A 10014-nucleotide genomic window follows, 5' to 3' on the forward strand; every position below is an offset into this window, starting at 1 on the left:
AGAGGACACATTCAGCAGGAGAAGGGAGAGGACAGGCATTCAGCAGGAGAAGGGAGAAGGGAGAGGACGGGCATTGAGCAGGAGAAGGGAGAAGGGAGAGGACAGGCATTCAGCAGGAGAAGGGAGAGGACAGGCATTCAGCAGGAGAAGGGAGAAGGGAGAGGACAGGCATTGAGCAGGAGAAGGGAGAGGACAGGCATTCAGCAGGAGAAGGGAGAGGACACATTGAGCAGGAGAAGGGGGAGGACACATTCAGCAGGAGAAGGGAGAAGGGAGAGGACAGGCATTGAGCAGGAGAAGGGAGAGGACAGGCATTCAGCAGGAGAAGGGAGAGGACACATTGAGCAGGAGAAGGGGGAGGACACATTCAGCAGGAGAAGGGAGAGGACAGACATTGAGCAGGAGAAGGGAGAGGACACATTGAGCAGGAGAAGGGAGAGGACAGGCATTCAGCAGTGGTGTTGGTAAGTGCAGTTGGGAATTGCTCTGAGCAGGAGGGAGGGTGCTTTACGCAGCACACGTCATTTGTCTGTGCCCATGTCAGAATAACAAACTGCAGGCTGCCTGGTGCTTCTGATGGGAGCTTGCTTGGGTAGCCAGGCCTCCAAATCACCCCACTGTTCTCCAAGGCACTTGGAATTTCCTGAGGACTGTTTCCCTTTTTGACTAATCATTGCAGACAGGCTTTACAGATTTTTGCAAAGTATGCACAGGAGTATCTATGGTACTTTGATCTTCATCTCCAATAGAACAGGGAAACTAAAATTCAGCTGCTGTGGGAAAGATTGAGAACCTCTTTTCAGCTTCGGGGTAGCCAAGGCAGCAGAGGTTCTCCTGGATTTCCTGTCTGGCTGTGGGACAGCAGATTTGAGTCAGCTGGTCCCAGTTGATGCCATTTGATGTTCCTGCTGGACACAGAGAGCCTCATTAGCTCCGGCTTTTTCCACACTGCTGACCCAGATGCCTGTCTTTGAACACCAGTTTGTAAGTTTGCTTCCTGAGGAAGTTGGGCTCCCTGTAGATGGTTTGTGAGCCTGGTGCAGTGAGGAGGCAGGGAGCTGCACGTGTGTCCTGGGGAGCACAGAGGGGTGACAGGCTGGGACAGCACACACACACAAACTCTGGTTTCAGTGCCAAACTCTAGGACATAGCCAGCTTGTTGCTTTCAAGACCAGGCTGGATGAGGCTTGGAGCAACCTGGGATAGTGGAGGGTGTCCCTGCCCATGGCAGGGGTGGAATGAGATGGGCTGTAAGGTCACTCCCAACCCAACCCAGGCTGTGATTTTATGAAGATGCATTGAGCTCCTGAGTGCCACGGGCTCTTGGGTGTTTGGCTTTGTGATGGCACGTGGTACCAGCTACCCTGGAGATTTTACTGTTTTCATAATGAGGACTGAAATGCTTTGAAGCACCAACTTTGAGGGTCTGTGGATGCTGACATGCTCACTGGACTCTTTCAGGAATTATGAAAGCACCAAAGTGTGTGTTGAGCCTGTTGGAAACCCCAGTGCAGACCTTACATTTTTCCATTTGCTGGTAGAAATCCCAGGTTTTGGTAGGTAGGAAAGCTGCATGTGTTACAAAACATGGCCTTTTGGCAAGGGATTTACATCTCATCCTTTCAGCTCTAGCATCTCTAAAGTGGGTATAGCTCATCCTTTGTGGTCTTGCAATATGTGCCAATTAATTAACATTTTGAATAGAAAAAGCTGTTCCTGGGGCAGTGAGAGCTGTTCTGTTGTTTAGAGGCTGCATGGCACCATAGGGTTGAGTTCTGAAGGGTTTTTGTGTCTCTTTGGTGGGTTATGTGTTCCCTGTGTCCCTGAAGTGCTGCTCACTCTCACAGTCACTGAGTGATGTCTGCTTGTGTCTCCCCAGGTATCGTGGAGGACTACAAACCACCCTTTTATGACTTGGTTCCCAACGACCCCAGTTTTGAAGACATGAGGAAAGTGGTCTGTGTGGATCAGCAGAGGCCCAACATTCCCAACAGATGGTTCTCAGACCCGGTCAGTGTGGTGCTGCTCTTGCTTTGACACACTCACAGAAGCTTTTTCAGTTGTCACTTGCTGGGGGGATGATCTCGGTGGGCCTCAGCAGTGTCACCTGTGCAGGACTTGGGCTGTGCTGGCCTGGCCTGGCAGCAATCTGAGCCCTGCCAGGCCTGAGCTAGACACAGAGCAGCCTTTTGGGAACACGACTTAGCAAAGTCTTAGAGCCGCTTTTCCTGGTGGCTGTTTTCCCTCCAAGGGGAAGGGAAGGGGAGAGAAGCTACTCCAGGGCTTTCTGTGGCTTACAAGCATACACAGCAGCATGCTGGGCTCTCCTGCCTACAAGACAGGGGCTATTGTTCTTTTTGAAAGGGTGATACTCAAGTTTATTTTTCTTCATCAGTATCAGTCTGGCCTCTCCAGGCTGCCTGGCTGTTTTGTCCTTACCCCTGGAGCTGTGGAAGTCAGTTTGAAAGCTGCAGGGCTGGGCAGGGCAGAAGGCTCATCTCTGAGGTTTGAGAATGGAGCTGTGCCCTGTGCTGGGAGCCCAGCCAGTTAAATATTGCTGGGCATGATGAAATCATAGGCAGAACTTCTGTACCTTCTCAGCTGCCTTCATGGGTCTGCAGGAGTTGGTTTCATTGAAGAGAAATTCTGTGTAGTGCTTGCTTAATTAGAAAAACCCCCTGCACTCTATTGTTTAAAGTTACACCAGCTGGTCACTCCAGTCAGCCCAGTTGTGCTCTTGGTTTAATCCAGCCATCAGAATTCAGGAGCTTTTCAAACATGAAAGCCCTGTATTTGGTAAGTAGGCAGAAACTCTGAAAATGGATCATTCAATAGTCAATGAAACCTCTGTGTGTGAGCGCTTGGCCCCAGCCAGGGCTTCCTTGGCTTGTTATTTGTGGCTGACCCCTGTGTTGTGTGCTTTCTGTTCTCTCCCAGACGTTGACATCCCTTGCCAAGCTGATGAAGGAGTGCTGGTACCAGAACCCCTCGGCCAGACTGACAGCCCTGCGCATCAAAAAGACTTTGACCAAAATTGACAATTCCTTAGACAAACTGAAAGCTGACTGTTGACCCTCTCCTGGTGGTGCTGTCCTGGCAGGAAGGCACTGGGCTGGCCTGGAGGGCTGTGGCCAGGCAGTTGCCAGCCCTGGTCCCCACGGGCTGCCCGGAGTTCTGGGGAGCGCTGGGGACCCCGGGCCTCCCCTGGGCGAGCGCTGAGGACTCAGCTGGATGAGCTGCGGCTGAGCTGGGGGCCTGAAGGAAGACAGAGAAATCCTAAGACAAGATCAGGGCATTAAACAATGGCTTTGAACAGCTTCTTTTTTGGTTTTTTTTCCCCTTTTCTTTTACTTTCTTTTTTTTTTTTTTTTTAAGTTTTTTTAAAATTTTTATTTTAATTCTCCTAATCACTCCCAGGGTGAACACGTGGAAGTGGTAAATTTTAATCAGCAATATTGCCTGTGCTTCTCTTCTTTATTGCACTAGGAATTCTTTGCATTCCTTACTTGCACTGTCACTGTTAATTTTAACGACATGACTTGCCAAAAATATGATTGGCTGTATCCTGCATTGATCTATGCCTGAGTAATAGGAAAAGAATTCGGTAAACTGAAAATGTAACTGTCAGACTTTAGCTGCATTTTACATGTGTACTGATGTTTACAATAATGCTGAACATTAGGAATTTCTTGTTTATCCAAAACTTGCAAATTATTTATTACTAGTGCACTTGCCAGTTTTTTAAACTGTAAAATAAGTGCATAAAGTTAAAGCTTATTTTTATGTGGCCTCTTTCATGATTTCTTACACAGACGTTTTTGTAACACAATATAACCTGAAACATGAATTGTTTTCTGTATTATCATATTACAACTCGATAGTCACATTTTAAGTGCTTCACATTTGTAGGTGTGTGGTCTGTACCATATTTTCAGTTGGAATATGGAACGTATATATAGCCATTTCCCACAGGACCTTGCATCTGGCATCTCACTGATCTGGGAAAGGAAAGCAACGGAGGAGTTAATTAGAATATTAGGTCATGAATGCTGTGGGGAAAATGCATTTTATTTCTTCTAAGCTATATAATATGCATTTAAACTCTGCCAGAAAAATAACTATTTTGTTTTAATCTACTTTTTCTATTTAGTAGTTATTTGTATAAATTAAATAGAATGTTTTCAAGTCAAACGTGGGAGTGTTTCAGTTGTGCCTGTCAGTGATGCCGTGCCCCTCCCAGCTGCTGAGGCTCCAAAGGGAGGTGCTGGCTTCTCCTTGGACATGACTCCAGCCCTCGGGGTGAGCTCTGTGGGCACCAAAGGTGTCCTGTGCCTCTGTGAGCCCTTCCTTACATGGCCTGCAGGAGCCTGGGAGCGGCAGTGCCCTCTCATCCTTGGGAAAGAGCTCCTTTATTCATAGGCTCGGGCTCCCCCAGGCAATCCAAGGCTCTGGGCAGTGATCAGCCCCTCCACGCTTCCTCTCTGGGGTAAAACACTTCTCTGAGCTTCCCTTCAGGACTTCAGATCAAGCAGGTTCTGCTCTGCTGCCTCTCTGTAACTTTTCCTTCCCAGCCCAGGGCAGTGCCTGGTTTCAGGGGAGCCAGGAGTGGGGCTGAGAGCTGGGGTTGAGCTCTCCAGGGCAGCCTGAGCTGCACCAGCTGCCAGGGCTCTGCTCACATGGGATGGGAAAAAACAGGGAAAGCTGATTCGATGAGTTTTTCTCTTGGTTTGTAACAGGAATTCAAGTGCCTGAAGGTGTTTTGGTTTGCTTGATTTGGGTGTGTGTGTGAGCTGTGGACTGGGCAGGATGGCTCAGGGCAGTCGGGGTTGGGCTGGAGCTGCTGGGAGGGGGAGGTCACTGGTGACAAGTGCAGCTGCCAGGTGAGGAGCTGCACTGCTGGGAGCTGATGGTGGCACTGCCTGAAGCTCTGCAGCCCCCCGTGCCTGCTGTGGCACCTGCATTTCAACCAGCAGCATTTCAACCAAGTGGGAAGCGAGGCAGGCTCTCGTGGAGGTGCTTGGGGCGAGGCTGGCAGGGATGTGTGGACAGGCTGGGGTGGCAGGAGGTGGCACTGCAGACAGGGGACAGAGGCAGAGGTGGCAGTTCAGTGTGCAGTGTGAGTGTGGAGCGTATGGTCAGGTTTTTGGTTGCAGTTTTTACCTCTCCAGTGTTTTCTGGTGCAGGGCTTGGAGGAGAGAGACATCCTGATGTGCTGAGGGGTAGTGACAGCTCTGGCCATGCTGGTGGGAGCTGAGCTGTGTCCCTCAAATGCTGCCACACTGAGTCACAGCATCTCCCTGGGCATTAGGAAGATGGTCCTGTTAAATAGCTGCTCAGCTCTTTCACTGTAGCATCCTCTGCAGAGGGCTGTGTTCTAACAGCACTGACTGCAGCCTGGGAACAGCTCTGGATACCCCACAGGGCTCCCTTTGTGTGTGGATTTTCCAGCCCCAGTGCTGGGTGCTGGCTGCCAGCTGTGCTGGGGCTGCTTGGGATGCTGCAGGATGTGATGGAACAGCACAGTCCTCTCTCCATCCCCTGGCAGGGACTTGTGCAGGGCCAGAGGGGCCCCCTGAGCCTCCTGTTCTCCAGGCTGAGCCCCTTCCCAGCTCCCTCAGGAATTCTCCAGCCTCTTCTCCAGCTCCATTCCCTTCTCTGAACACACAGGAGATAACTGACTAAAGGATAAAACCACAAGCCAGAGGAACACCCCAGTAATGCTCTTTATCCTGTGTTAGGTAAAGAAGATTATCCAGGAAATCCACTGGCAGGGTAACAGAGTCTGTCAGTGCTGGGAGTCCTGGGCACTCCTGGGTGTGCTGGGGGAGGTCATGGTCACTGCTGCTGCTCCAAGGACTGCCTTCTGCATAGCAAAGCAGACAGGGTTCATTTTAAACATATTTCACTTCCACCCCCGGCTCCTGAAGCACTTTGGTGCAGGCACTGGCTGAGCTGTGAAGTGTTAGCTAGTGTGTGCTGGAATTGGGTCACTATGGGCAAATGTGAGTCAAGAAAGAGAAGAGGAAGGTGATCATTGGGAGTTATTTCTTAGCAAGTTCTTATCCCTTGACTTGGGAGAAGTCATTCAGCACTGTGCTGTCCTGATGTGCAATTACTGCTGAGAGCAGTCCAGGTCTGTGCTGCCCAAAGCTCCCTGGAATAGCTGGGGGCCCTCTTGGGAACTGGAGTGTGGTGGGCCCTGGAGCAGAGAAAGGAAAACTCAGAGACAGCCAGGGAAGTATTGGCTGTTCTCTGTGTGATTTAACCTCGTTTCCACGTGTCTGGATGTCTCAGAGAACATTTGTTGCTGTTTTTCCCAGAGGTGTCAGGGCTTGGGCAGTGGGGGAGGTTCCAAGTGAAGGGAGCACCCCGGTCTCCCAGGCCATTTTTCCACCGTGCTCATTAATCAGTGTTCCTCTAGTACATCCACAAAAACCTAATCTTCTAAAGAGATTTGGAATTCCTATGTATAATCTGCTGCAGTAAGGGTGTCGCTGTGTGCTTTACTGTTCCCTCTGGAGCTGAATTATTCATGTGTCTGGCGGGTTTGCACTGCAGCAGCCAGGACAGAGCTGCAGAGTGAGTGGAGCCGTGCTGGGGATCAGAGCCTGCTGAGAGGAGTGTGGAAAAACAGCTCCAATGAGCAGCACTGCCTGTGGGATTCAGCTGTCCTGGTGCTGGGGACAATCCCCAGCAGTTACAGGATGGAACCAGAGGTTCCAGTGTCAGATTTTGAGGGGTACAGGAAATGTAGATTTTTGTTTGCATTTCTCTGTTGCCTAGAGAGGCTGGAAGTGTCCAAGGCCAGGATGGACACGGGCTGGGAGCATCCTGGGATGGTGGAGGTGTCCTGTGGCAGGAGTGGGATGGGATGGGATGGGATGGGCCCAAACCATCCTGTGATTCCATGATTCAGTGAGCAGAAGGTTTGTTTGTTACTGGTCAGGAATTTGTGGCACTCCAAGGGGAAGGACAGCTGCTGGGAGCAGCCTGAGGCTGGGCACTCCAGTTAGTGTTGCTGTAGGGAATTCACTGAAGGCTTCCTCCCCCTCAGTTGGAACTTCCCTTGTGGGCACTCTGGCCTGGAATAATCAAGCAAAAAATCTATATGAAGCCTTCCAGAATTATATTTACCTGGATTAAACTGTTTTGATAGGGACAGTTCTCTTCCCTGTGAGGTAAAACGTCTGCTGTGCAAAATGCTCAGCCTTGGCGCAGTGGTTGGCACTGGAGAAGGGAAGCAAAGACATTCCAGGTGCTGTTCCATTTATGGAGAGAGACTGTCAAACTCAGAACACATTTTAAAGATAAGGTTTGTGTGGGAAAAGGAAGTGTTTTATCCAATGTGGAGCTCCTGAGGTGCTGGGACAGGTGTTCTCACCTGGGAATAGCACCTTGGCTTTATCTCCTGGTTAGAAGGAAAAATGCCAGCGCTGTTCAGGGCCTGACCCATGAGCTGTGCCAGGACAGAGGCAGAGCCTGCCAGGGAGGGCTGAGAGCTGCTGGACACAGCTCCTGTCCAGCCAGCCCCTGCTGGGGACAGAGGCTGCAGGAGCAGAGCCTGGGAGCTGCTCCACACCTGCAGCTTCTCCCTGGGCATGGCTTTGTCCTGCAGCCCCTGGGTGCTGTGTGCTGGAGCTCTGGGAGGGACCTTCCCGGGATCTGGAGCACCCTGGTCCATACCAGCCCCACTCTCGGGGCTCTGGGGCCATGGTGATGGTGGCCTGTGGGACACCAGAGTGGCTCAGACCCGGGAGGTGTCAGTTGTTGGGTTGTTTTTTCTAAAAGAAGCACAGCCCAGTGTCCCCCTTGGCAGCAGTGTCACCCTGTGTCACCCTGTGTGACATCCAGCGCTGTGTCAGAACCCAGAGCGCAGCCCTGGCGCTCCCGTCCCTTCCTCAGGGCTCTGCACTCCCGGCTCTGAACCTCTGAGGTGGATTTATCTAACATCAGTAATTAGTAATTTGTCTCTAATTGCAGCCCCCACCCAGCCACTGATCACTTTGTCCAGTGCAGTGACTGTCCACTTCTACTGTCACAAAACTACCCTGAACTCCTGAAATGACAGCATTCAGATACTGGCATCAGTGGCAGCAAGTCCAGGTCTTGGTTGCTGTGCTAAAATCTTTTCCTCTCAAAAAATGAAAAGCTAATATAGTGTTCAGCTTCAACACCTGGATTTTTCTTCTCCCCATGGGTGTCGTGGAAAGATTTTTAAAACCAGTTTTTTTGGGTGTTTTTTGGTGGTTTTCATGGCACAGAAAAGGCCATGCATTCCTTCTCTCATCCCTGTGTATTTTTCTTCTGGTCAAGCTCAGAGATAAGCTGTGTGTCAACTGTGAAAAACTGTGCCAGAAGGAAATCATACCTAGCAAGGCCAGGGATTTTTTGGTTAAAGACATTAAAACTCGCAGTCAGTTTGGATTTTAGAAGATGATGACACCCTTAGCGTGCTGCCAGCTGGAGTCAAGGACGTTTCATCGCCCCAATCTCCTCCCCCATGGGTCTGTGCAGCAGTTTTCTCCAATTTTCACCACACAAAAATCCTTTTCCCAAGCTTCAGAAATATTTCAGATTCACGGCACGGGTCTCTTTTCATTCTTGGGAAGCCTGGGGCGTCAGGATGTGATTGATCCCCCTTTGCCTGCAGTTGTGCTGGTTTGGTTGTTGGCTGCACTCAGGGGTGCAGGGGGTGAGGGCAGCTGGTGCTGGCTGTGAGCTGTGGGAGCTCTGCTCCCTCCCCTGCAGCTCTCACCTGGGGCAGATCTGCTCTGAGACTGTGGCAATTCACAACATGGACAGCCCCTCTGCACTGGGAGAAAGAACTCTGATACCAGTAAATTAAAAAAGGTATTTTGCTGTTTCTAATGGTTTGCTGAAGTGAGAGAACCTGAAATTGTGACTCCTCTGCAAGCCACTTTATAAAAAAATTTGCATGAGAAACTCGACACAATTCCATGTCCTCAGTATCTTTTCTTTGTTTTATGAGGATCTTGAATTCATGTTAAACCTTTAGGAAAGGGCTCTGGCCCTCTCCCTTATTCCCACTTGGTGCTTTTGGCCATTCCAGCCATGACCAGTGGATGGTTCAATTTCCCTGTTGCTGTTTCTGGCAAATCTCTCATTCCCTGGGAGATGATTCCAAACTGGGCCACTGGAAACTTCCCACTGGAAATACGATGGGTTTGGCTTAGGTAGAAGGAATTCCCTGGATCCCTGGCAGTGTCCCAGGCCAGGCTGGACACTGGGACTGGAGCACCTGGGACAGTGGGAGGTGTCCCTGCCATGGCAGGGCTGGAATGGGGTGGGATTTAAGGTCCTTTCCAGCCCAACCCATTCCCTGATGAAATAACTTTTAAACTGCTCTTTGGACACTTCTTATGGCTGATGCTCAAATACTCCAAGCAGTTCCACTTCTACCCCCCTCACCAGAAAGGCCCCACCCAGTGTAACTCAGTGTCCTTTTCAGTGGGTTTATGGGCTGCTGTCTACTCCATTTCAGAGCCGTAGGAAGCAGCACCTGGGGAGGGGGTGGCTGAAGAATTAGAAAATGTTTCTTGGAACAGTTTTGGATTTTTTTTACCTCTTGTTCAAATTACCACAGTCAACAATATAATGCTTTTGCTGGAATATATCATTCTGATCAGAATTTTTGGATGGCTTTATGGCATTTCTGGGTGAGCAGGGTGGGACTAAGGAAGTGCAAGGCCTCTCTGTAGCCAGGACACTGATGTGGAGGGCAGAGGGAGGGATAACTGCTGACCTGCTGCCCATGTCGGGGTGTTTGTGGATTTTCTTTGGTTTTTCTTGTACAAAATTTCAGTAAATCTTTGGTTTGGAGCAAAACAAATTACAAACCAAAATTCTTGTTTTTTGGCCAGCTCTATAAGTGCTTCAGTTGGCAAAACTTTCTCTGGTGTTCCCCATTTCCAACGACTCTTAAATTGCCAGGCCAGGCTGTTTCTGTGCCCCTGTGAGCTGTGCCATGCCAGCAGCTGAACTGGGGAGCACGTT

At 50.2% G+C, this 10014-nt stretch overlaps 1 protein-coding gene across 3 annotated transcripts in view; it reads left to right on the forward strand.

Annotated features, from left to right (window-relative positions):
• Positions 1-4191, forward strand: part of ACVR1 (activin A receptor type 1) — a 50033-nt gene extending 45842 nt beyond the window's left edge. For all 3 annotated transcript variants that reach the window (XM_058840472.1, XM_058840473.1, XM_058840471.1), the window contains 2 exons: positions 1880-2010; positions 2938-4191. In XM_058840472.1, coding sequence (XP_058696455.1) covers positions 1880-2010; positions 2938-3072 — 266 coding nt within the window. In that variant the 3' untranslated portion in view covers positions 3073-4191. The remainder of the gene's footprint in view (positions 1-1879; positions 2011-2937) is intronic.
• The last annotated feature ends 5823 nt before the right edge of the window (positions 4192-10014 follow it).

The sequence above is a fragment of the Poecile atricapillus genome, chromosome 5, assembly GCF_030490865.1.
Source record: "Poecile atricapillus isolate bPoeAtr1 chromosome 5, bPoeAtr1.hap1, whole genome shotgun sequence".
In the NCBI taxonomy this organism is placed as follows: Eukaryota; Metazoa; Chordata; class Aves; order Passeriformes; family Paridae; genus Poecile; species Poecile atricapillus.